The 27,618-nt window shown below is 40.1% G+C and overlaps 2 protein-coding genes across 3 annotated transcripts in view; both read left to right on the top strand.

Moving 5' to 3' along the window:
* Nucleotides 1-944: 944 nt before the first annotated feature.
* Nucleotides 945-8,419, top strand: LOC145458546 (rotatin-like). Its single transcript, XM_080336948.1, has 2 exons — nucleotides 945-7,085; nucleotides 7,897-8,419. Exons 1-2 carry the CDS (start codon nucleotides 1,056-1,058, stop codon nucleotides 8,236-8,238), a joined length of 6,372 nt encoding a protein of 2,123 aa, XP_080193074.1. The 5' UTR covers nucleotides 945-1,055; the 3' UTR covers nucleotides 8,239-8,419.
* Nucleotides 8,420-12,666: 4,247 nt separating this feature from the next.
* LOC145458581 (multiple C2 and transmembrane domain-containing protein 1-like) overlaps nucleotides 12,667-27,618 on the top strand; it is a 37,176-nt gene continuing 22,224 nt past the window's right edge. The window contains exons 1-11 of one of the 2 annotated variants that reach the window (XM_080336992.1): nucleotides 12,667-13,177; nucleotides 15,254-15,340; nucleotides 15,823-15,879; nucleotides 19,627-19,709; nucleotides 19,769-19,906; nucleotides 20,422-20,466; nucleotides 21,625-21,724; nucleotides 22,513-22,696; nucleotides 23,567-23,720; nucleotides 25,437-25,569; nucleotides 27,220-27,371. In XM_080336992.1, coding sequence (XP_080193118.1) covers nucleotides 13,123-13,177; nucleotides 15,254-15,340; nucleotides 15,823-15,879; nucleotides 19,627-19,709; nucleotides 19,769-19,906; nucleotides 20,422-20,466; nucleotides 21,625-21,724; nucleotides 22,513-22,696; nucleotides 23,567-23,720; nucleotides 25,437-25,569; nucleotides 27,220-27,371 — 1,188 coding nt within the window. In that variant the 5' untranslated portion in view covers nucleotides 12,667-13,122. The remainder of the gene's footprint in view (nucleotides 13,178-15,253; nucleotides 15,341-15,822; nucleotides 15,880-19,626; nucleotides 19,710-19,768; nucleotides 19,907-20,421; nucleotides 20,467-21,624; nucleotides 21,725-22,512; nucleotides 22,697-23,566; nucleotides 23,721-25,436; nucleotides 25,570-27,219; nucleotides 27,372-27,618) is intronic. The other variant, XM_080336993.1, reaches the window with a different exon arrangement.

Below are 27,618 nucleotides of genomic sequence, written 5' to 3'. Positions count from 1 at the left end.
GTCAAGAAATTTTCACTGAACCGAGTAACATAACAATCATCCACATCAGCGATACGTGTGGCTCGTGTTGAACCTAAGTCTGTTTCAAACAAACGGCGGTTGCTTCCGTTTTGTCATCCATGGATGGTGACTGGTGAGAACGTTGTTGAAAAGGCTGATTTGTTCGTTGTGAAGGTAACAGGTATCTTATAAGGTTGTTGGAAATATATGTTTGGTGTTACCAACCCGTTTTAAGTATCATGATTTTGAGTCCAGATCTTGCGTGAGAACTGAGAAGGTGTTCGTTTTTCAATGATTCGTTGATTTCGTTTGTAAACTGTGGTATATTGTGATGTATGCGAGAGATGGAATGAAATTGATGTGTAATTAAATTTAGTCTAACACTGAGGCATATCGTTTCGATTATCACAATATTTCTTGTCTTGTGGTGTTTTGAAGTGATAAAATTTTGAATAACTGAACTTAATTGCTCAATACTTCACTATTATAAATAACGCAATGCCAACGCAACAGTACCGGTATGATATAAAGATTGACATATGCTAGACCAGGGTTTTTAAACTGTTTTCAACTCAAACCACTAAAGTAGTTTTTTAGTTGATTGTGTACTGTGTAGACCCCCTAAATTATATTGATAGCAGTCCACCATGAGATCTGAAGACTCGAGTTTGAAAACCCCGGTGTTATCTAGACTAATTTAAGCAAAGAACGTACCGGTTCTTAATTTCTTTCTGTTGATTTATATGGCTTGAATCAATTTTCGAATATAGAATGATGATTGCTTTCGTGTTACATTAGTTGTATTTGTGGATTGCAATGAAACGCATAATTGCGGTATTCATAATATCAAAAATAGTTTTTTTGGGGATATTAATGTGCTGTGAAAATTAGTTTAAAGATACTGAAATATGAGGAAGAAATTGAATAAGCTCTTGGTTGTCATTCATTATATCCATTCATACCATTCTTAATCAACTCTTACTAGCAAAAATTTTGTATGTTTATCGGTTTACAGTTTATATTCATAATTTAACTATGAACATCGCAAAATAGCAATGTCCAAATCTCTCGATGGCATTTTGAACAAGTTGAGTCATCCTCTGCCAGAGGTTCGTTGCCGAGCCTTGCGGAGTTTGATATCGAAACTCGACCACGGTCTGATCCACGAAAGTAACCTGGTTCCTGAACGCGCTTTCATCGTGAAATTTCTGGAATGGTTTAATTTTGATTCAAATCCCATGACGGAAGATGTCCTGCAGTTGCTGAAACGATTGTCAATGTACGAAAATGCTCGGTTGGTTTTACTTTCGCTGGGAGGTGTTGAATTCTTTTCAAAGTTAAGGAACGACATAGTCGGACCGTCGGTGCATGATATTGATGCAATCCTTAGGAATCTGACCACTCCAAATGCAAACAAGGCTGTTAATAACCACGCCGAACCGATTCCTCAAGGGACTCAGGACTCTAGATTTTTTTCAAATCCAAACACATTTGTTCCTGACATGGCAGCAAGTTATTTAGCATTTCCGGGCTTCCCATGGCACTTTCTCACAGCTACCGACAGGCACGTCCTGTCATCGACGAGTACATCTCTAAACTCGCCAGACCCGTCTTTAGTCGAAAATGCATGTATGTTTTTGTTGGATGTGGTATTACATGACTTTCCCGCTGAGATTTTCCTTCAGCGTCCGACAATTATCAATACGCTCATGATACTTTTACGTTCTGGAGCCGATGTCTCAATTCTTTGCATCGCCTGTGAGTGTTTATCGCTGATTGCGAAAAATCTCGGTGCCAGAATCATGTCGTATCAGGACCCCGACTTTCATTGTCCAAGACAAGGACTTCCGGGTTATTATAATTCTATTAGAGAGCTGACATCGCAGTATGATTCGTTTCAAGCTGGGTCAGATGGCTGGGAACGTAATGGGGGAGACGGGCAGGACCGCACCGGAAGCTCTTCTCTTTCTTCTGAATACGACGTTTCGTTGCAAGTCGGAGAACGTGACTCAAATATCCAACATATCATCTCTGAAGACGGAGTCAGCCATTCTAGTAGCTTGGACGATGACAGTTTTTTGGCGTCACAACTTTCACAGCTATCGGTGCCTGAATTCACGTTCTCGTGCCTACAATCGGTGGCCGATCTACTCTGCGTGGACTCTCCCATCGTATTTTTTGACGCTTACGAGGTAGCGATGAATTGCGTGCAGGTGTTGTCGCATATTTTCAACGTTGATGCCTTGTGGAGTGAAGATCAAGGTATATGTGACGGCGTTCGTACAAGAATTAAGTTGCTGTCCGGTATAATGTCACGCTGTGTACTGTATCACAGTCACTTGAAATGCGATAAAGACAATGAGAACTGGCAAACAAAGCAGTTTAAAACGATGAAAGACTCTGTTTTTCATCGTATCGCGTTTCAAGTTTGCAGCGTTCTGTTTTTACGATTTCTTCAAGGAATTATCGCCGACGACAGAATTGTTTATCTCAGCGCGCTGAAATCTGTGGAAAACGTTTTGCTGCTCGTCGCGTCCGACCAAGCTTTCAAGATATCTTCCCCAAGCTTGCACAATCTAGCTGTCACGTACCTGAAGCATTTCGACGGCCGGCATCAACTCATTAAATTGGAAGGGGCTTTGGAATGCATTCAGTACATCCAAAACTTTAAAGAAGTTTCTGCTCAGCAGGGAGATTTCAAGTCTTTACTCATGTTAGCGGATGGTTCATTGGACGGGTTACAGTATTACAATCCTACCGGCTTCATTCCTCAGGTGATAGACTTGATTTCAATGGTGAAACCGTCTTTCGGAGAACTTCACTGTCACAAGGCGAAATCCATTCTTCTCAAACTGATGTCGCACAGCGACTTGAAAGTCCAAGCCGAAACATACACATCGTGTCAGAGAGTGATGATGAAACTGTTTGAAAATCTAGAAGATTCGAGTATCGCTAACAGCTGCTATTTCATGATTGATGGCGACGTATTCCGTGAGCTTATAGTCCACGGTTTGAATAGTGCCTCGAGCAGAATCAAAAGTGCTTCACATGACATTCTGATGTCATTGCTAAGAGGGAAATATTTTATGGATAATGAGCAGTGGGTTAATTTTCTGGATGAAGTAAAGGTACATTTGCCGAATTTGCAGTCGTTTGCTGCTGAATCTGATGTTTTGAGGAAAGTCATTCTAGATTTTATCGCCGCAAATTACGACGACGTGACTAGACTCGTGTGTCTGCTTCGATTTTTGATGCTGAAAAGCCGTAAAGTTCGTAGCTTCGCTAGTCCTCTGCTGCTCGAATATTTGACTTCGTCTGCTAACGGGCTTGTAGGAGATTACGAGGATAAGGAAGTGTTGAACGCGCTGTTGAAGTGCCTCATTCAAATAGACGATTTTACAGATCGACTCGTTGCAAACCAGCCTGTACCCATGCTCGGTAAGAAATCTTCTTTGAGGTCTCTTGCCGCCAGCGAAGAGTTGATGTCGCAGATGTTGAGCGTTTTACGTTTTAAAGATACATCGAAAGCCAAAAGACTCGCGACGTTACAGCAGTTAGCGTGCATGCTGTCCGTGAAGGAATCTCATGACATGTTTCTGAAAAGCGATGGGCTTCTTACTGTCCGAAGGCATCTGTGTCGCATTTCCTCCAATTCTGTGCTTACGAAACATGAAACTGAAGAAGCTACGTCATGTTTACTTATTATGCTGAAAGTAGGCGCCGAGAATAACCGAGTCAGAACATCTCTGTTGCTGTTTCCGACAATATTGACGCTGGTGAGATTTGTAGTTCTGTCGCATAACTTTTCAGACACCTCGAATTTAGCCGCTCAAGTTTTGACACTCCTTATGTTGAACGGAGTTTTGAAAACAGAGTGCGGAAATCCTGACTCGTTAGTTACGCTATCCGTCCGTTTTCCTGCGAGAATAATGTCACATTATCATATTTCCGTGCCGTGTTTGCCGCACAATGTAGTCGGCTTGCGTCGTCCTGCAGATGGTAGGAGAGAATCCCCAAATTTGCTCGAAGTGGGACCGGCATCTTTCGCTATCGAGTCGGGAGTCGCGCTAGCTCAAAATCACAATGACGTACGTGCGACTATTGAAAACTTGAAAGCTACACAGTCCAGCGATACATCAGCCGATTCTACACCGCTACAAATTGCTTTACTGTGTTCCACTCCTGACGTGTACATTGATGAATTTGCTGTATCCGTAGCAAATGCTAGAATACATGCAGCGGTCAGTCGAGATGTACGCCTCCTACGCACTCTTTTATTGACTTACGAGCAAGATTATCTCAAAGCGATGCTCAACTCTGAAAAATGGAGAGCGTCTTTAGAAACGTTTGTATTGGTGCAGCCCTCCAGCACAGACGACATGAAGTTACTTTGCGACATCGTAACTTTGCTAGGTGATGTCGTTCGGACAGTTCCGAGCTCACAGCTTCCTGTTGCAGACAAAGACCGTTCATACGAAGAAGGACTGCAGTCTACGCTAGTGTGGTACGTACGCGCGATATGCGGTTCCGGGACGCCCGGAGACGTGCCTTTACTGGACCAGTTGAAAAGTCCGTCATTGAAATCCGAACAGTTAAGCGGACTAGGCTTGAGAGCCAAGGAACAGCGTAGGCTTTGCAAGTCTGTCCTTTCCATGATGAGTCACATATCGGCGACGATACTGGTGCTGCCTGATAAGAGTATCGTCCGCAAATTCCAGTCCACTCTGTGTCGGATCATTCTGTTTAGGTTGAAGCTTGCGAACACACCACGGTACTACGATCTGCCTTCGATGGAGGTTACGTTGGATTGTCTGCTGCATAACACCGCAGCTTGCGCTGAGAAAAACAGCTCAGCCGAATTCTTTTACGATGATGATTCAATGCCTGTGCAGTTAATGTCGTCACTTTTCGAAGTTGTGTCTGCGTTTCACATTGAGAACAGCGGTAGTAACATGTCCTACATGGGCAGAGGCGTGAGTAAGACAGCCACGCAGAACATTGTCAACATTGTCTTCGGGGCCGCGAATCAAACCAGTCAGGATCCAGAGACTTCCATCAACTGGTTGGATATGGTTTCGCAAGGATTCCCGGTGTCGGCCGAAATGTCTGGGAAATACGCGGCGACGAAGCATAAGAAGTCATACAAATGGATATTAGCGTTGTGGCCTGCCAGAGATCCCTTAATCCGATACTGCGGCTTACTGCTGACTTCGATGATCACCAGACAGTCGGACAGTTGCGGTATTATGCAGGAGTATTTTCGAGACTATCCCGGCGGTATTTGGAGGGTTCTGCTGTCGGTTCTGTTTGACAGTACAGAGTGTAGCGCCGTGCGTACTGAAGCTGCGTACGTGTGCTGTAACTTAGTCCTGCATGTGACTAGTTCTGGCAAAACCACGATGGAAGACTCTGAATTTGGCAAGATTCTGCGGCAGTATGGGTTTTATCAAGGGTGTTGCCATATTCTCACTCGCTACCACCCGTGTTGTTGGATCAAACCGTCTTCCCTGATATTATACCCGCACATGTATCCGATGGAGATTACGTCGTCGTACGTGACGGATGAAATACCTGTACACAATCGCAGTGATGACGCTGAATCGCAGTCTAGGGTCAGTGGTAGTTCGAATGGGTCTGATTTTCCACCGGAATGGGAGGCTTCCGTCACCCCTACTTTGTTGGCCGCTATGTGTCATTTGTTGAGTAATATATTCACTAGCTTTGACGATTTGAATGTGGTGCATCGTCATGCCGACATCGTTCAAACTATCAGTTGCCTGATTGACCCGCCGTTATTGGAAAAGGCGATTACTAACTTCGTGTCGTGTGATAAGATTGACGTTACAAAAGGCAGGCTACAGTTTTCCATCAATTCGCTTACTCGATTTTTTTCGCAATCATGCAAACTTCTGCACGTGTACATGTCAAAAGACAAGAGTGCGAAAATTCTACAGGCGACCGTCAATAATCGCGATGTTCTTTTGAATATTGTGTGCTTGGCAACTTCGGACCTCGCTCTTACTTTTGGTGACTCGGACATGGTCAAAAGCGCTATGGATCTTTTGAGTTTTGTCATTGTAAATTGTGACTCCGATAAAGATATCGAAGCGGTGCGGGAAATTATAATGTCGCAATGGACGAGGTTTTGTGCCTGCACCAAATCTGCGATTTCAGACACTAACGGTGACGTTACTCTCAAAATTGCAAGCGTCACGCTGCTGACGAATGTCACAAGCCTGGTTAAGAATGAACTAGACATTGAAAGCCGTCTCGTGACTGATATTGCTGATTTGTGCAGCATTTGTATCAAACTGCTCAAAAGTTTGTTGAAAAATAGCAGAGAAATGGGGTCATTCGATGGTGTTTTGAAATGCTCGTACGCGTTACAATCTCTATGCGTGTTCCGTCCATGTAAATTAAATGCTCTTGATGCCGGATTCCTTGACTATTTGATGGAAGAGATCAATTTCAAAGCAAAATCTCTCTCAAAGCAGTATCAGTACAGTGGCAAAGTTGAAATGAAGAAGAGCAAAGTACACGCAAAAAGGAATACAGCCCTGGCGACGCTGCTGGTGCTTTTGAGAGTTTTGAGCAGTTTGCTCGCAAACTCCAACGAGCTACAGGTGTCTGCTTTGGAGCAAGGTTTGTGCCAAACGCTGCAGGATTTATGGAAATCTATGTCGGACGTGGGAGAGTTGAAATCGACCCTTCTGAAAGTGGCGATCTGCTACACTGTGAGATGCGAAGAGACCAGCGCAAGCCTCACAACATGTACGACCGGACGGGACTCATTCATGTCGTATATCATGTCCGAAGCTCAGGACATGAACAGGTCCGTCCTGGCTAGCGCGAAAGTCAACCAACGCAATTTCAAGGATGTGTTCCGGCTGCTCAGTAACTTATCGATATCCAAAGAGTGCAGGAGCATGCTTTGGAAGGGAGCTTTTCTGACAGGTTTCACAGCCGCTGCAGATAAGGGAAGGCATCCGCGATGCACGAAACTGCAACAAATGCTGCTGCAGCATTGGCTGAACTTGATTCATTGTATTTCATTCTTTCCCGACGGTCAGCTTAATATATTAAAGGTAGGTTTTTTTCTTTTTGAGAGTTATTTTTGAGATCTAATGTGGTTCAAATGTCTGGCCACAATAGGGAGGGGTGTGAATTATTTTGACTATGATCTGGCGTCCCAGCTTCCTAGTCGCAGCACGATCTCACAGGAAACATGTTGGAGGGCCAAAGGTGAATTACGTCCTTCCCTTGCCTACGCCAACACTAGTATATATTGTCCAGACATTGAAAATGTACCAGCTACTTCAATTCAGCTTGAAAGTGGTCGCTGCTCAGGCTAATTACCTTTAGCTGACTCTGCCGAAGTTGTTGCTAATATATTCTGTGAAATTCAACTGAAGTGGTTTGAGAAGTACATTAATTACTTTGAAATGTAGCCTGGGAATGACGCGTCTTTGGTTTTTATTTGTCAAAATCCCGCTGTAAAAATTGCAAGATGCTGTTTCACATACTTGTTATGATGATTACGCTTACATTGCACGTTACTTACAAATTACTTGACAAAAATGTAAATTACCAGTATCACTTCGAAAACTGGTAATGGAAGTAGTTTCTTACTAATCCACTAAATTTATTGAAATGCCAGTGAAAAATAAGTTTTTCATAACTGAGCGCATCTGCTCCCTTGATGGCCAACGATTGGGTATTGCAACCCTTGTAATGTGATGTCAATACTAAACGCAACTTGAGAGAGATCGTGTTGTTGGCGATTGATTAAAATACAGCATGCCAATATATTCGAAGTTTAATGTAATTCTATGAAGCACTTTTCACGGCGGAGGCGACAGTGTGTTGTGTATACTAATATACTGTACTAAATTTCAGATTCAAGACGTCTTAGTCATTCTGGACGGGATCTACACAGACACGAACAATTCCAATATAGTCTTCAAGATATTGTCCAACATGTGCTACCACGGGCCAAGCAAGGCCAGAATGAGCTCAAACCAGAGTATGGTCGATATCGTATCTTCTGGACTCGAGAGCAATTCTTGTTGTCAGGCTCTTTCGGCGTTGCGCGCTCTGTTGTCGGGCTGTCAAAAGTCGAAAGTGTTTCTAAAAGACGCGCAGTTGCCTGTTAAGATTATGAACGCGCAGAATAGGTGCTCGGCTGAACCAAATTTTCGAACCCAGGCAAAGTTGTTGTTGCAACAGCTGGCAGAGTGAATGCTCTCGCGATTTAAAATGACGGCAGTTATAGCTTGTGAATGTATTACTTGCACGTATCCTTAGAATACTAGCTAGTTTGAACTGAAATATTTCTACTGTGTATTAGATTTGATAGTGGTCTCTAATTTTGTACGAATGCTTTATTCAAGTGTTATTAAAATGTTCCGATTCTAACAAGTCTTGTTGTGGTAACGTCTGGTTTGATGGAGAAAATGGGTTGTCAGGACTTCCTGCATGGATGATATTGAAAAATCTTGAGGCACGGGAGCTGGTTTGCTAACTTGACCGATATGAAAAAGAAAGATCAGCGTAGCTTACTTTTTGGAGTTGACAATGCTTGTGCAGAATACGATTCCTAGGCTATGGGCCTTTATAGATATCAACAGCTCATTCGTCTTCAATGGAATTCAGTAGATGCTGTGATACAATTCGCTATTGCCTGTTTTCCAGTGCTAACAGGTTTAGAGAGTCTGAATTGTATACTTCTAAATCGACGGGAGTCGTAGTTGACAAGAAAGAGTCGAATATTTGTCCAGTCTTTGCACTGGATAGAAAAATCGAATTGCAGCTTGGGTTGTGAGTTAGGTGTTAACATTAGAATTGCAATGTCGTTTCTGAATGACTTCAGAATTGGGAGTCGAAACTGGGTGTGGAGACTTCGTCATGGGTTGGACGCTCTGCTACTACACTTCATCTTTTTAGAGCTGTTATTCTCAACACAAAAACCAGCATGATATTGGAATGGCTTTTCACAGTTTTACTTTCGAAGTGCAAGAACAGTGCATGTAGGATACAAAATAAAAACATTGGTAAAATATTCGTTTTTCTAAAGTCATACAAATAAAAATAAATATCATGGTACAGTGCAAAATAAAGGTGATATAAAATGTGTCTTGGTAATGCGAAGCGCTTATTATGCTAGTACCAGCAATCACCAAGTAATGTCATGCATGATGCTTCTCAGGCAAGAAAGACTTCGATACATCAACTAGAATGATACTGATAAAAATCTGGGGTACAAATATCTTCCAAACGACTGTTCCGGCTACAAAAATTTGGAAACCAAGTCTCTACCTAAACATTACATGCATTGTGCGTATACGATTTATAAATATACATATTTCGTTGATAAATATTACAGTGGGTTAATGCCAACATGATTAATTTGTGTATACAATGGGATAAAATGATGTAAACATTTGATAGTCCAACGGAATTGGTTTAGTATCAAAATAATCGGTAATATAAGCAGTAGTATGCTGAAGATATAGATTTGCCTTTCATGATGCACAACTGCCTCAACGAGTACAAATGTACTCTGGGAATGTACAGAACGTACTCTTAACTGTAGACCTCATTGTCATAGAGATAGAAGTGTGAGACTATTTTGCCCTTTTTCGTTGTCTGTGACGAGCAGCTTCCCTTCTGAGCAATTCTTCTTTGTGCCAGGCAGGAAATAAATGCCGAGTGAAGAAAATTTTCAACTGATACGACCACATGGCGAATTGCTTCTCTCTCTCGTGCATTTCTGCAGTGACGACCTCCGGGGTACTTCTGCTGCTTCGTGTGCTGTCCCTTTGGCTGTCTCGGAGTTGTCGAAATGATGGCATAGTGGAAGCACCAGCAACTGAGGATTCAGGGCTGGAAAGATCACTGCCAACATCAAGCATTGCGATCTGGCTGCTTGCATCTTCTACATCGCCTGGAGTCAGGGTTTCATCACTTCCCGAACCTGTGTCCTCCTCCGTTTCACCGATGCTAGGAATAGAAGATGCTTGCGACTGGGCACTGCGTACAGATCTCCTTGAGTAGGCCGAGCTAGGCCTGGAGTGCCCGACTCCAGTGGCAGCGCTGCTGGGTTCCGACCTTATTCTTCTGGTTCTCTGAGCAGGTATTTGATTTTCGACGTCTTCCTTTTTTACAAACGTCACGGCACATTCTAAAAGGATTTCAAAATACTCGAGAAACGTCATTTCTATTTCCAAATTGTAGTCGCCTTTCTGATTCACGTTGGGGTGGTCCGAACTTAAAATGCTCAAAAATTTCTCCGCTGACAGCCTTTGTCCGATAATTTGGAACTTGGTCAAGGCGTGGAGAAGTTTCCGCATGACAACAGTCGGTTCGGACAACGATGCCGGGTCGCATAATGACCGAAAAACCTTCCAACTTCCTTCCATGTACTTCAAAGCATTCACATTCCTACGCGGCTCGAAAAGAAATCCACCTCTAACATGACCGGAAAATACCATTATGTGATCGTTGATTAACGTTAACAAGCATTGACTCAATGTATACGGAGGCTTAGACTTTAAAACACCGGGCGATTTTGCGTCTTTCACCGATTTCACGGTAGCGCTAGAATTTGATTTAATCTTATCTTTAAATACTTTATATCCGATAATGGCTAGACTGCTTAAAAATTCCGAAAGCGATAAACGTTCGAGAGGCTGGTGTATCGTTTCCTTTTTGAGACACTTTGCTAACACACGGTCTAGTTCCGGCAAGGATAGGTGGTGATGATGAATATGACTGTCTAATATAAAACGCCAGAATTGCAGACGTGTCAATTCTGATTTGCTGTTTTGGACTCGGTTGTGTCCGATGGAGCAGTAGTAATTGTACAACTTTCGTAATTCCGATATCTTCCTCAGCATCAGGTTTGTGACTTGAGTGTACTCTTCTTTGCGTCGGTTTTCCGGGAATTCTTCCAGAATGAGATCTAAGTGTAGAGTTAAACTAGGGGCAAGAACATTGCCGCTTCCGCCATGTCCCATCATCGTTAGGTCTTGCCGCATGTTTTACTCCAAATATCATTGAAGGATTTGTTTGTATTCCATATCGTGTGGAGAAAACTTCTTAACACGATACAAATCCATGAGTTTCATTATCGATATAATGTGTGTGCTTAGGTACGTATGAAACAAATACAATCATCAAGTGATAATACAATATATGATATAGTTTCATAATAGTACAGTAATTATCTCACACTTGCATGTAATGTAGATATTGTAATGTGCTGTGCCAGACGAACAGCCAATGATGATGATACTGAATATCTTTAATCAATAAACTTATGAATTATATACGATACTGGACATATTTCTGAGCTGCTATGACTGCAAATTGTAACAAAATTCTTTTCCTGCGCGCATTAAATTAATACTGAAATTAAGGTTGCGTGATAGACCTCTCTGTTTCAGCTTGTATCATCGAATTTTGCTGCAGTCTACAATATATCTCGGGATGTGGTAACTCTGAAGTAATATTTTGGTATCGCAAATTTGCAAGTGAATAAGCTACATCTTGACATGATTGCAATGCGGAATGCTCCATTCAACGTACACGATAAAGTTCAAGCGTGATAGCCAACGAAGTATCATGAAATATCTGTAGAGTAACAGAAACAGAAATAGAAACTTCGATGACAGTGAAACCTGTTTACTTCTACAGAAAGCGTCACAGGAGATCAATGGAGCACAACCGTTTCCAACGTAACGGCTAGTGGTAAATTTGTGAGAAATTCCGAATATATCCGGATATAATGTAATGGGGGGAAGGGGGGACTGATGGGCGATTTTAGAGTCAGAGCATTTCGCCAATATGCAGAATTTCCAATTTGATGACTATAATTTTTCGTTCATTTATCTCCTGATGTCCACAGAGTGTCAAATCATAGCACTTTACACAGTAGGTAGTCTAGTTAGGTACCTTGTAAATTACTATGGCCAAGTTGTATAAATAGTATATACCCGACCAAATACATTATATATCAATATTTCGATATTCTTCGAGTCCTTCGTATCTCTACACCGTACCAAGGAATGTTGAATTCCTTCTACAATCTGCATTCTTTGCACCGTACCATCGCGGTTTTGCTGCACACGTGTTAAACGTTGATAAAACGACCGAACAGCTTTTTCATCATCATCATTGGTTTATTAGCAATTTTATCAGTTCAATACACCACAAAAAATGCGATACAATGAAAAGAAAGGAAGATGTCGAAGCGACTAGGAGTTGTCTATGGAATCGGACACCCACCTTGGCCTAGGCGATGTAAAGAGGAGGCATGCACACTGAATGAAAGTATAGAAGATAGTATAGAAAAAGGAAGCGACAAGAAATAGGACGGCATGTCATGGGAAGCGAGATCGATAGGTCAGTCGTGGTCCGGTAATCTTGAGGATGGACTTTTTGGTTAGAGGTTAGGATTTTACGGAACTTGTCGAAATTATTTCGAATCACTATATATATATCCCTAATATGGCAATTCATTATTTACTTTCCGTTTACATGATAGTATATTAAAGGCTCAGTCGGCTCTAGACTCAGAGCTCAATGAGCCATCTGCACAATAAATAATGCATCCGTGATGATTGTTAGGTGGCAGACGTGCTCTTTTCATCCAAAAGTGAAAACCTCCATGACGTCCCCATTTGTTTATGTATGGAAAACGCAGATGAGAGAAGGTAGTGAAAGGGAGAGAAGATCTCATTTTGCAAAATCCAGCGCAGCGCCGCTCCGTAGCAAAGATCGGATGTTGATTGAATGCGGCAATGTTCGTATAGATATCATGCAGCTAATGCGTTTGAAAGGTTGCCGGAGAACTCGGACCTCGCATGCGGACTTGTTAACTATGGAAATTTGGATTTCATCCTGAAAAGAACGGGCGTAGCTTATTCATTCTTGAAATATATTTTGTTTGTAAGTACAGTGTGCATTTGATTGTTTTGCAGTGTGCTTAGGTTAATGTTAATCTATATAGGCTTTAGTCACGCTGTCACACTTTGATTGACTGCCCAATCCGGAAATCATACATTGTATGTGGAAATGGAATTGCTGACCATCCAGATACAATAACTGATTGATGTACCATTGATGAGACGCACTGATAAAGATATGGCTACAAATGACAGAGTCTCCTCCGATACTGGTAAGTGATGATTTGACAATGAAATATAATATTATTTGCTTATTTTATACTGTATGCATTCACATATTTCAATCACTATGCAGTGTATATAGAATACCTACTTGAGATTTTTTGTTAGCCTTTCCATTTACCAAGATACTTGTACATTACTGCAGCATGTGGTTGTGTGTGTGTTGTTTGTCGTACTGTACTGTATGTATTTACCTATTTCAACGACTATACAGTATATCTTGTAGGCCTGTACATACTTGAGATTTTCTGTCAGCCTTTTCAATGCTTCTACCCTATTGCAGTATGTGGTTGTAAACTATCACAGTGTTACATCACAAGATCCAAGTTTCAGCTGTTTCAATTATACATAATTTTAAATCGGTGACAATATTGGCCTATATGAATTATGAAGTTAAGTAGGCCTATAGAATGAATGATAATCCTTGAACGGCACTTTATTTCTCTTTTTCAGTTTACAATAATTCTTAAGCTTGGGTACTCATTTCTAAAAACATATGAAGCTATAAACAGAGGTGGTCAAAGTAGGCTAATCAAAAAAGCTACTCAAGTAGAAGTAGAAGTAGCGACGCAAAAATCTACTCAAGTACGAGTAGAAGTACTTCTTCCAAAAGCAACCTAAAACTACTTGAAGTAGAAGTAGAATTTGCTGGCTTTAAATCTACTCAAGTAAGTAAGTAGTTTTGAAAATGGTCTTATACGTTCTCACGGACTTTCAACCGCTAAAAATTGAGCTATGCGGAAGTTGCAGAGAGCTTCATGTACAATGCATAATGTTACATCCCAGAAGGTATAAATTTCCGACAGAATGAGCAACATGAGCATTCGACCGCAACATGAGATGCAAATGATAGTTTTGCTATGGAAATGAGATAGGCTTACTAATCTTTTGTTTCTCGAACATCCCGTTTTAGAAAATGTCATGGCATGTTTCCTCACGCATATTACGGCCTTTAGTTTAGTTGAAGTCCAATACGGAGAAGTTGTATGGATACGATGTTAACACTTTGCGCGATTCGTATACGATGATAAAAAACATGGCGTAACGTGAAAATGCCATATAGTGTAACTTATTTTAAGAAAATAGACGGCGATGCTACACTTGCTTTTAAACTCAAACATGTATGTTCACCATACAAAAGAACTGAAACTAATTAGATCTCTAAGTAATGATACTGCGAATTGCACGTGAAATACCAACACTACATCAGAAAAAGCGGAAAGTGTATTTTATGTCTTTTGTCGAGACAGTTTTAACGGTGGTACGCTAAAGCAGATCCAAAACGCTCACAAAGTTAGAGCCCACTTTTCCAGATTAGGACACGCCATGGGCTGCTAGATTACGATATGATGGGTAAATGCTAGATTGCGAAACGGCAGTTTCAAACGTTATGATGGGCCATATTTACTTTGATGAAATATGTCATACGGGCGACAATGCGGTGTAATGCAACCTAAACAACATTCACTTTCGTGAAAACATATTTGTAACTCTACATCTACTGATGCGAAGCGCGACGGAAATTCTGGGTTAAACTTAAATTTTCCTAAAATTGAAAGTTAGAACTCCGTGAAAACAGCCCGAGAATTCCCCAGTTTCTCTTTCTAATTGGAGGGTTACACTACTTCTACTTGACAAACTGAAAATAGCGAAAAGTAAGGAAGTAGATCACAAAATATTATGAAGTAGAAGTAGCGAATATTCTATCTACTTGAGTAAGTACCAGAAGTAGAGGAAAACTACTTGGGTACTTGGAAAAAGTAAGAGTACTTTGTTACTGACTACCTCTGCCTATAAATGATTACCACCACTTTCTTAGCGCAAAAAAAATAGCGAGGGACTTGCATTTAATCTCCTGCATTGTGATCACTGTATAGAGTTTTGTATTGTGCCCTGGACAGTCCCAGCGGACATGGACTCTTTCAGTCGTTTACCACATAATTGTGTAACACTAGCAAAAACGCAAGCACTGCACGCGCTATTATATTCTGTTTTTAATCAATATATTTGACTGATCCCTTAACCTGTTGAAGGCTCATTTGCTAAATGTATCATGAATTTTGCAGTCAGTGTTTCATCAATGTCAAAGAAACATAAGCGCAAGAAGTTTGGATTTTCATTCAAATCCAAAAAGATATCGAGTGGAGAATTTTGTAAGTCTAGTACTACCATGATACTGGTATTTCAAAGTGTGATAATTATGTTTTGGAAAAGTCTATATTTGCTTATTTTATACAAAATTCCGTTGATTTATATGCCCAATTACCTATTTCTGAATCAAGCTAAGATTGCTACTATGCCCACTGCGTTTTAATGGTCTTTGTTTCCATGAGGCAAATTCTATTCATGCATTGCAATGCTATGCTAATGCTAAATATAACTTTTCGGTGCATGAATCATATTAATTTTAGACAGGAACATATCATGATTCCAAAAAGATCTTTCGCGTATTGATTATGTCATAAAATATTTTAATCAACTATTGAGTCAATAATGCTCACATTTTATCATGTTTAAAAGATAGCCTATATATTCGTATTGATTACATCAATATTTGTATTTTTTAGGATCAGGATATATGTATCATCTCATTATTTTATATCGACAAATATCAATATTTATTGTGTCTGTTTAGTGATCAGTAACCAAGACGGTTCGATGCATACTCATAAGGAAGAAGTTATCAGTGAAGGTGAGATCATCTGAAGTATACATTCTGGTTCTTTATGTTAATTGTAAACATGCCAGAACTCCAGGATGCAAGATAAACATAATTTGAGCATAGAGCTTAATATGTTCAATGTTGAGAACATATTATCACTTATATTACAATATCGCAGTGTTATGGCTATGTTATATCGAAAATTTGATTTGTTAGAAATTCTTTCTGTACAAACGGTAACGTTTTCGTGCCATATTATATATTACTGTATTGTTGAATGTTTATGTTGATGCAAATGTGTCATGTAAGTGGGCTAAGGCACCATCTGCATTCCTTTTGTCACACGGGGGTGGACTTTTGCGGCTTGCGAACTTGTGTTGAATAACGCTCTCTATTGAATAATTGAAGACTTGACAGAGAGAGGAATTGCTCCAATGGTATTTTGAGCACAACGTATTAAGGGCTCTCGCATACTAAATGGCAGTTGGCTGCCAGTGCCTAGGAGGAGGGAGTGATTTATGACACAAATGTGCATTTGCACACCTGCGCAGTTGTCAATGTATATCATTCAAGGACGTTCTCTAATACATTTTTGTGATTGCCATATTATGGTCACAATATACAATATACATATACCCGTATTTTGTATCGAAAGCATAACTTCGCATTTGAATATGCATTACCGGTACGCTGCTGCTAATTTGGTCAAGGTGATTTGTTTTACCAGTAAAACGTGTATTAAAAGTTATGGGAATCATACCAAATGCTCTTTAGCTTTTTTCATATTGTCCAATGCACAGCACTCCATAAACGGAAGTTCACATACCGCCCCAGGCCTTTTTTATCGCTATTATCTTTATTGCCTTTCCTGATAAAGCCTTATTTTTTATACCAAACTGTCATATCTTCACGTTAAACTCTATACCCAGATAAACATGGCTACCGGTATAATAATATTAATATCTACTTCCAAATTTGCTTATTCTAATTAAATGGAGATTAATCCATGTGTAATATGAAATTGATATTTACAATAATAAGGAGCTGTTACTCCTCGTTGGCACCAGCAAGAAGATTTTGTTATATTGGGCTATGCACTTCATGTATCGATGTCACCAAAACATTCCAGTACCAATCTGAAGTTTGATTGCTGGATGGCCTCTCATAGCTGCGCCTTGTGACATTTGAAAACGGGAAAATATACTTTACCTTAATTGACAGATGGCACTTTATACGTTTAAAGGTAGCGGGTAACGGTCGATAGCTATCGTCCTGCTACTTAACGCTGCACGGCTGCAGCCTATGGGAAGAGCCGCATAATCAATTAAAAACACTGAAAATCGGCGACTCGACGCGGTTCCGCCAGTAATCCGGCTTGAAATTGTTGCAACTTAGCTCTGGTTCCGGAGGCTCACCCAATTCGCTGAACCCCTAAGCCGACAAATCGGCAGCCTTCGAAATTGGATTTGCGGTATTTATGCGCGGAAAGCTGGATCGTGTTACATGATACGTGCGGGCTTCGCCCTGGGAATGCTGGGATGTTTTTTCATGCGATATTTTAGGCAACAGCCGAATGAAAGTTATTCATCATTTGTGTGTCCTGCCGAGTGCCGTGCTTTTTTACGACGCTGTGCCGACAGAACAACAATAATTGCAATTGCGTGATATTATTATGCCGTGATATGTTGCCTGCGCTCGCCTGGTTTTCGTCCTCCATGTTGCGAGCGCCAAGTCCTAACATTGAAATCTGTAGCTACGATACGACTCAGTATCCAAGAAAATGAAAGCACAAACTTAGCACTGCGCTGAGCTACGTTAAATGTCCGGTGAACGGGGATGAAGATAACGTGACGAAGGTGACAAGGATAGGGTGATTCGCAAAATGAAAAATCGACCGGATGCGTATTGTGACATCACAACTGTAGAACGCGAATTCGCAGGCGTGAAATCTTCCTACCCGGCTGGCTACCCACGCGAATTGCGAACAACTCGATGATATCGTAACGTAGGCTCCTTTATCGGCCTTGACGCATTGTACTATAGTTGATTGGAGCAAAAGGAATCTTTTTAAAGGCTGATTCCAGACCCTGAGATAATAATAGTGATTTCCGGTAATCGGAATTCCCGTTTTCGAATTGTTCACGTCTCGCGGGCGTAATCATTTCCGCCTAAAATTCAGCGCCGTATTATTGTCACTTTAACTTTGATTTGAAACGATATCTTCGGAAATAAATTGGAACGGTGCCGTATTTTAAAGTTCCAGTACATTAACCGTCGTCTTATCTTTCTAATACACGCAAACACATGTTTATAACCGGCACCCGGCGACATTGTTGTTCACTCGATATACGTGTTGACTGCAAGTGGTGCCTGGCTTCGCGATACTGCAGCTAAACAATGCTCACTTGGAATTCGTGATTGTTCAAATCCCGTTGGTAATATTTCGTTGTAAACGCACTCGTTCGAACGCCCGTGCAGGTAATTGACCGCACGGAATATACCAGCTCGAGCTGTTTTCGTCGACGTATCATAGAGTTAGCGTCGTTCGGTTAAATTGGGAATCTTTGAACGTAGCTTTTGCTAAGTAATCCGTCTTTTGTAGTCTGACTATGCCGAATGTGTAATGTGTATAGCATCGGACCGGGTGGATTGTGAATTAGTACAAAGGAAATTGCATGAGTATGAATTGTCGACGCGTAAATCAACGATCGTTGTAATTGTAGTCAAGCTGTAGTCAGCGCGTATATGCGAACCGCATAATTCCGGGGTTGCTGAAAGGATTTTTATTAGATGTTGTTTTGATTAGATATGATAATATCGAGGAATAGTTTTGATTGACTAAGAGCACTCCAATGATAAATGCACCTATGTAATCTTGGCATTTGGTGTATCATTGTAGCTAGGACTAATCCTACTATCCTACTAATGAATGCTACTCAATTCACGTTTCACGAAGTATCGGGGAATGTATCAGTGTGGGTTTGACATGCCAAGGTAAATTTTTCAACTCTATGAGAAGTGTGACACCATGTGGATACTTTACATGACGTACATTAATATTTTGTAGAATATATTTTAGTAAATTTGGGATGTATGCATGTAATCAATCTGACCAATGTACATGCACTTGTTTACTATCTGGATTTTAAAGAATGCCAGTAGAATGTTCAAGCAATTTTGTTTTACCAAGAAATGACTCGTATATTGCGCTCTTTTAAGTTGGCTGGGAATGAAGTTTAAATTCATTGTCCATACCAGATAGAAAATAGTCCTAACTAATGACATCCTGTAAGATCTTGTTGAGAAAACAATCCGTTGCGACCTCGTAAAATATTTATCGTACAATATGGCAACTTCATTGATGATCTTGAATTGGAGAAATAATTGTAATGTCATATGAGGTTGTGTGTGTGTGTGTGGGGGGGGGGTAGGAATTTGCAGAAAGACAGCTCATGTCATTCTGTATACACTATACATGAATGCTCGCACACATCTGTCATCTTCTAGCGTCCGGTATCAATATTGTATGATGTTTGATCTTGCATTGCTCATTTTAGTATCGTTTCAAACTTCCTTGTCCAAACAATGAGCATGCGTAGGCAAGATGAGAAGCATAATTGAATTAGGCCTTTATTTAGTCATGCTAGAGGGTGACATCCAGTGGTTTTGCGCTTATCATAAGTACTGCAGCGCTGTGGGATTGTATTTTATTGTTTTTCGTCCTAGTTTTGTGAGCCATTACACGTTTCTGATTCATTTCCTTTTGTTTTGTAATAGAGGAGACTCGGCATTACAATCAGGAAGGAGGCATGATAGAGAGCCGTGAATTGCGTACCGAAAGTGAGGTGGTTTATCAAAAGGTTTGAAATGGTGGCCTATTTTTGTGCTTGTCTCCTTGCTGTATTGCGTGTGACTTAAGGATAATATATCCGACAAGGGTGTGGAAGGAAGTCTGCCAAATTTGGGAAGAATCGACGCTGAAGTGGAGAAAGACAACACGGATGAACACAGTCCTTCCGATGGTTCGAATCATTCGAACTCACCAGTAAGGCACAAAGTAAGTAGGAGTTTTTTTAATACCGTTTATAATCTGCGCGTTCTCCCCCTTCCCAATATTAATATATGTACATGTAGGCCTACAATTGTAGTTTATATGAAAACCTTTCATGTGATCTCACTACGTGGATTGATATTGGGTCATGGGTGAAGCCAAATGATGGGAAATAACTGAGATTTCAGCTATGAACCAGTGTGACGCAAGGATATTGAGAATGCAATAGTTTCAATAGCACGACCCCCCTTCGGAATATGGCTACATCAATAGCATTCTACACAGCAATCAAAAAGAAAATATATGATTTTCCTGCAAACAATATTACAAGAAATTGCGAAGTGTAAAAATTGTCTTAAATTATCTGCATTTAATACCAGTAGGACTACTCCATTTTTCTGGCGCCACGGTTGGGTGTTATTTTGTTACAACCCGTTTCTAGGTATTTTCAGAAATGAAAATTGACTTTTGGGATGTGTCCGGTCCATGTCGAAATATAATCCAAATTTTTCTGAGTTTAGGAAAAATTTCGTCGATTGCGCAATGCAACGTTTTCACATTTTTCCGTAAGTTGCCGTTAGTCTAGCATTTGAGTTTATCGTCAATTGCAACTAACTAATTGTGCATGAGCGAAAATCAACTTACAATTGAGATTGTGATTTGCACCGGCGGCACACACTTTTTTCACTTGTCAATGTACAATATTATTCAATTCTATGAGTATTCAGAGCATGCTTGATTTTTCATCACGGCTTGTTAGCATTATCCAATTCGCTGTTGAATTTCTATGGCAGCTTGCGTGTGGCTTCCTGTCCTAACTACTGCAAAATTGTTTGACCTCAAGAGCCTGCATTGTTTGTAGTTGTGGGAGGTTTGTGTATATCCTGTATGAACGAATTCAAAAAGTAGTCTTGAGGCTTCACATTTCCGTGCTCGTGTTCCTGGTAATAATTGACGACATAGCAGTTCAAAAAAGTGTTGTGGTGCAGAAGTGTTGGGTTGCATTTCGAGTCTTCGAACTCTTTCGGGATTACACGGCGTTCGCGAAATAGCTTGTGTCAAGTATTGCCCCTCAATTATTTACACATACAGTGCTGACAGATGCCAATTGATGATTTTTCAGGTAAAATATCCAGTGAGTTTTATTAATGGACCAGTTGTTAATCAACGGAATGCAGTTATTAATCAACAAAATGAGTGCGCTGCTTGTCTAGACATACTCTTTTAACTAACGAATGACAGTTATTTGATGATTTATAATGTACAGCTCAATCAAATTGATTTTTATAACACCATTTACACACTGATTTTTTTCTCGTTAGTAATTCTACATTCACCATGTTTGATTTATTTTTAACAATGATAGGTTGTGTTGGTTTAAAGCAGTATGCTGAAGCTAAATATCTTAAATGGTTCCACTCGATACATGAATAGCAACCTGATTCTATATATCGCCAATAGAGATTATTGATCGCATTTCAAGATAAAATACGAATCACAATTGTAACTACTACTGTGTTTACCACCTCATGAAACGGGAGATCAATTGTTGTACCAAACTTCTAAACTATTAGCTGCACAATGTTTTCGTATACCACGCAAATTATTGTAATCTCACTAGCCTTTTATGTAACCTGATATGATGGAAGTGTATTGGAATTCCTGGATTCTTCCCACAAAAAAATTGTCAGATTGCCTCAACGATAATAGCTGTCTTCTTTCAGCATAGAAAGCCCAAAATTATGGAGTACTACCAAGGAGTCACGCACCGTTTAAAAGTTCGATTACTGAGCGGTCAAAATCTTGCTGCGAGAGATAAGAATGGTATAGTGAGTTTTATTTTGTCATAAGAATAAAGCGATAGGCTATCGTGACTTTGTCACCACTGGGGAGTCGAAAGTGATGGCAATTTTGGTCACTGACCGGTATCAAATTTTACAAACTCCGAATTGGATATTATGTAACGTCTGAGATTGTATTGGTTAGTGAGAGGAGTTTGTTTTTGGTTTGAATTTACATCACATTTACATATTATTTTGCTTCTGGCAATATCGCCTTTACTTCGAGTGGAGCTCTATCGCAGGGATATTCAACTATTTTTAGCCAAGGTACATATTCAAAAGTTTGAAATTCCCTTAGATCCTCTAGGAATCTCACCGACCTTTTTTGGTTGGCTATACTTGTGGTGATGTAATGACTAAAAAGAAGTCATCTCTCCCGCCTGTACCTGTCGAATCCGCACAATCAACTCGTGGATAGTGGATTTCTCCGACCTTTTGACATTGATTTACCTTGTGCTTGTGGTGGTGACTAAAAGATAAAGGTCAACTCACCATTTGCATGGTCTGCCAGATCCGAATATTTTGCCTGTGGATAGTAAAGCAGATGAGGTCCGGGGTCCGATTCCAACTCTTCAAAGGTCATGATTCGGACCGCGGCCCGCCAATTGAATATCCCTACAGCATCACAACTATACAGCATACAACTATAGCATCTGACATCACTTTACATGCAAAACTCAAGTACGTCATTGTCTACATTCACTGACAGTGCATCCAAGACGTCTTGCATATTCTTATAATGATACGACACCTTTCCGAACTTGATATCAGGTCTGAGCGACCCGTACGTCAAGTTCAAGCTACACGGAAGCACCGTTCACAAAAGTCACATTTGCTACGCCAACCTAAATCCGAAATGGGATAGAGAGGAGTTCACCGTTTCCGTGCGAAAAAGCGATGAGATGGTGGTCAAGGTTTACGACAAGGATACGTTGAGCAAAGACGATTTCATGGGGTAAGAAAAGGCCTGAGCCACACACAGCTTCTCTGGTGGCGTGTGGTTATTCCGCACTTTGAAACTTGGAGCTGCGGAATCTGAAGTGCTAATATAGGAAGAACAATAGATCGTGGTCAATGATGGGCTATCTCTGATCAGATTGCTTGTAATCCCGATCAAATAACTCTGAAGTGTAACTTTTTTCATCACTGTTTCCTTCCTTGTTGCTAATTGTACCGATCATATAAATTTCTGAACGGTATTTAAAGAGCTTCTTGGGGGTATAGATCTCTAATATACAGTTGAATATTTAACTAAGCCCGAATATTTTCGACTGACACTCGTTAGGGGTATTCGTCAGCAACTAGTCGACAATCGGAAAGAATATGGCATATCAACAATTGTGTCACCAAATATGACATCACCGGTGACGTCATATTTGGTGATACAGATTTTGCTATTTTTGGTAGTCACCCATACTCTCAATTTAACCTAGGGTTATAACACGAGTCTCTTCATGTATCAGTGTGACTCCCGCAAAATTTGAACACCATATCAATTGCAGCTGTAACATAGTCCCACTCTATCAGATATATTTTTCACTTCACTCTGTCGACATTTATAGAGTATTGTAGATCGAGTCCTGCTCCCTAGACCGGGTCATGAAGATTGCTGGCACCACATGATGTATTAGTTGATAAGAGTATATGAACTAAATCATTTCATCCGAGTTGATATTCTCTCCAGCAGGGATTTTGGGTGTAATCAGTCATTTGCTTTGTGTGCGATGGTGTAGCTGGAGGCGTTCATACTACAGCTATGAAAATTTTAATATCCTAAGATTGAAAAATCTTTTGAAAAACCATCTAAATTTGGGTCTATTCACAGAATGAGCTCGTTTGAACTTGATAGCTTGGAGGAGGACGAGGAAATTGAACTTTCCTTGGAGTTGGAGGAAGATGGCTTTATCACAGATGAAGATTTAGGACGGATCCACATAGCCGTCACGTTAACGTCCATGTTTGAATGTCCGATGACTGAAGTGAGTCATTGTGATGTCACCTATGAGCAGTATGCAATTGTGTCTTGGACCTAACCATCCCCTGCAATTGATACGCCGCACCCCTTAGTTGAAATGGAGAATGATTGTCTACGATGTTTCGAAGGACGAATGCGAGCAAATCGATTCTTCTTCTTTGTTATTTGATGCATGATGCAGGGTCGTAACCAAGTCGCAAGGTTCCGAGTCACAACTCAATTTGACTTCTATAGTTTTGACTCGAGTCAAGTCAAATCAGTTCCGATTTTACACCGAGCCCAAGTCCTACTCAAGGCGAGTCATTTAACCCTGACATGATCTCTGAAAGAATTCAATAGCCGTCAATATGATGAAATGTATGTCTTGTAACAGATGTGTGCAACCTTTTTTGACAATTGACAGCCAGGCCAGATATCGGCTAAACAATTGCCAAGCAACGGATCGTACAGATTCTTTCTAGCAGTTTCAAGGTCGACAACTCATTAGGGTTTGGTTAAGGCGATTATGAGATTGTGAACTTGGTGATCAACTGCACGTAATTGTTAAGAATATCCGAAGGCAAATTGCCCTTAGTGCAGAACAATATTTCGGTTTGATGAAAAAATTTACTCAAAATATTCCAATGTGCGAAGTCAGCATATGCATATTTTAGTGTTACTTTAGTCCGCTTCAGCTTAGCTCGGCTGAACTTCCTTGTGTGATAATCGCATAATATTTCTCAAATGTAATGACTTCATTCGAGATGAATCTAAAATATATTGTGATCCAATGTGCACAATTTCGCGACCTATTTGAGCACCCCTACTATAGACACCAATTTTCCTTTTACTTTCAGAGTTGTTAAAATTGAAAATACAAAAGGGAAAAATCGTTATTGATTATATCCATTTTGTCGCGCTGCATCAGTCCGTTTCATTATTGCGCCCATCCTTTAAGCCCGTAGTTTGTGATTACCTGATCCCAGAGAAACATAACGTTGACGAATCCATTATCCCCTCTATGCCTAGAGAATAGATAAATTGATTTAATCCGGTAATGTTGGATGTAATTTTCTAGTTATTATAACATATGAACCACGGAGTGTACTTACAGTACGGTAATGCTCTTCAGTCACAATGGTCAAGGGGTCAGGCTTGCTTTTATCTCGTCGTTTGGATTACTTTGAATTTTAAGGTCATTACCGACATGTCAGCTCGTATTTGATTGAAAACGAGGAATTCTTTTATTCTTTAGCGGCCGATGCAATATTTATGCGGTGTTGCCAATTTATATTTTGCTTCGGTAATCATGATTGACTGATTCCATTTGAGTAGTGTAGAGTGTGCTGCTACCCCTGACTGTGCGATATATTGATCACACATAGACTGAAGCTATTAGTCTTGATATAGTTTTATTATATCTATTGTACTAATTTTCCTAATGAAAAACGTCGCTTTATCAGAGTGAAAGGGATTGACTAAAAATCATATGTTCAAGTACCATAAATGGGTTAACCTTTGTGGTTGAATATTTTACTTGCCCAAATTGGCGTGTAGCTGGATATATTGTTATTAACTAATGAGACGGACTTATTGCTAGGGACTGTATGTTTCTAATTTGTTCACCACAAGCATAAAATTATTGGGTCTTGCACATACGCGACTAATGTGTCACCCTTGATTTTTTTTAGTGTTATCTCCTTAGGAATTGTTTTCCCTAATGTGATGGCTCAATTTTTAGCACGATGGACCAGTGCCCTCATCTGACGCCATCGAGACGATGTCCGTTTCTAGTCTCAAATTCCAGGAGCAGCAGCAATCTATGTCACGTTCTGATAGCAACGCGTCCCTTGCAAGCAATCTCAAGGGTCATTGTAAGTATATTGATTTCTTTCACCGAACAACATCTTATATAATGTCATTATGGGTTATGTATACACAAGACGCAATAAAATGAACGAATAGGATGATGTCTCCACTTGCCTCGAGTCAAAACTATTAAAGTGTGATTGACTTGTGACTCGGAGCCTTGTGACTTGGTTTCAACCCTGGCTGAGACTCAACCTGATGGGAAGTCTTGTGCCAATAACAATGGATTTACCAACTACACCATCTCCCCAACATACACTATACTCTCCTCTCTTCAATCAAATGATAATTGTGTTGTGGTTTTTCTGTTTCTTGTCGTATTGATTCGCTGCTTAAATAGGCAAATAAACTGGTATGATTCTGCTGCAACACATACTCATCAATAGATAATTATCCCCCAATACTGCTTGCAAACTTTCTGACAGAAGATTCCTTTAATTATTCAGTTATGTGCTTGAAAATACTGATTGAACTATTGAACTGCGATTGCCCAGTAAATACTACATCCAAACTCAATCATTGACAATCAGACTTACAGAGTCAAATATAAAATGTTAAGTTTCTTACAAATAAGCCAATGCATCAGCATAATATCATCCATATCTTCTGCTTTATACTATCACTTATCAGTCATTTGTCTTTAGGCCTACTGTGTTGTATCTATCGCAACATCTCTATGATCTGCTGTATCTTTCGGCCTCAAAGGTCTCTATCGGCAATAGAAAAGTTATTGATCTGATCTATGACATGATTGTCAACGATTATCAGCTACTTTGGGTTGTTTTTTGTAGTTTGTTGGTTCCAGTTTGCAAAATAAGGCCTGATGTAGTATACGGCCGATCCAATCCAATGTTTCGATTTTGATATATCTTGCCAATGTGTGACTTATCGCGGTTGTTTGGAAAAAATGCCAGAAATTTTGTGTCTTAAACGGATGAAAATATTAAAACCGCTGATTTCGATTATCCCTTTTAATCTTTATTCTATTCAGACTTTATTTGGATCATCATCGTCATAAAGTGGTGATTGTTTTGCGAACCTAATTATTTCATATTTGGGCTTGTTCTTTGCTTTTACACGACTTTTAAGACCAGGATTTGAATAATTTGGATTAAAACCAGTGAGGGTCTGATTTAGATCCTTTCCGAGTAGATTTCATCATATCAATTGTCTTCATTTCACATTCAATATTTTATTCGCAAGTCTTTAATCCATGTCTCGATTAAATCAACTCCGGTATTATCCAAGCTGAAAAAAGAAATCTATCTTGAGCTCAAGTAGGTCTGTCATGATTGCAGTATAAGCTGCATGGTGATAGGCTTACCTTTCCTTATCCCTACGGCAGTTTTCCTGGTCACTGGGGGTTAATCCTGATACAAATCAAGTATTGTTTTGATGACATGTGATTGATTTTTTTTCGATACCTAGTGATAGGATGCTAATCTACCTCGATATGAGTAATATGCTCACTTCCGTGGTATTGGTTATAGCAACACTATTCACGGCGTGCCATTCAATAATGTGTGAATTTAGTATGGCTTGCGGGGATTTTTGGAGACATATAATAGTCTCATTCTGTCAGTGTGTTCTATAATTCCGTGAGCGAGTTGACGTTGCTTAGTGTAAGGATATCATTTTTCTGTTATTCTATCTAGCATCGGATATGAGACTGCGAAAAATGAAGACCCCGTTGGGGTCTGTTCACATAACACTGGTATCGGGAACGGGGTTGCCAGCAAGAGATTCGAATGGACTTTCGGATCCTTATGTCAAATTTCAGTTCGGGAAACAGAAGCATAAAAGCCAGGTTTGTGTTCAGCCATACTGATTGTTGCCTGTAATCTATAGACATTTTATTGGTTTGTCAAACACAAAATTTGTTGCATAGATGACAGCCCTTAATAATGACAGTTTTATTTTCGTGAAATTGCAGTGGTATAGCTGTTATCAGCTTGAATAGCAACGTTTGAATGGTATTTTGAGTTCGTTTTTCAATATGTTGTTAACAAACTGTTCCCTCTCGTTTTCGGGAAGTGTTGTCAAAGGTATCATGT

This window comes from Botryllus schlosseri, chromosome 16 (assembly GCF_051294905.1).
Source record: "Botryllus schlosseri isolate E-star chromosome 16, Bs_hap1, whole genome shotgun sequence".
In the NCBI taxonomy this organism is placed as follows: Eukaryota; Metazoa; Chordata; class Ascidiacea; order Stolidobranchia; family Styelidae; genus Botryllus; species Botryllus schlosseri.
Note: the sequence above shows the minus strand (reverse complement) of the source record. Positions and strands in the feature narration are given on the sequence as shown.

What these genes read in the sequence shown, in the direction of transcription:
- LOC145458546 (XM_080336948.1), top strand. Translation starts at nt 1,056, where the DNA reads ATGTCCAAATCTCTCGATGGCATTTTGAACAAGTTGAGTCATCCTCTG. An exon ending in GTCAGCTTAATATATTAAAG is followed by an intron (nt 7,086 to 7,896) that starts GTAGGTTTTTTT and finishes ACTAAATTTCAG; the next exon opens with ATTCAAGACGTCTTAGTCAT.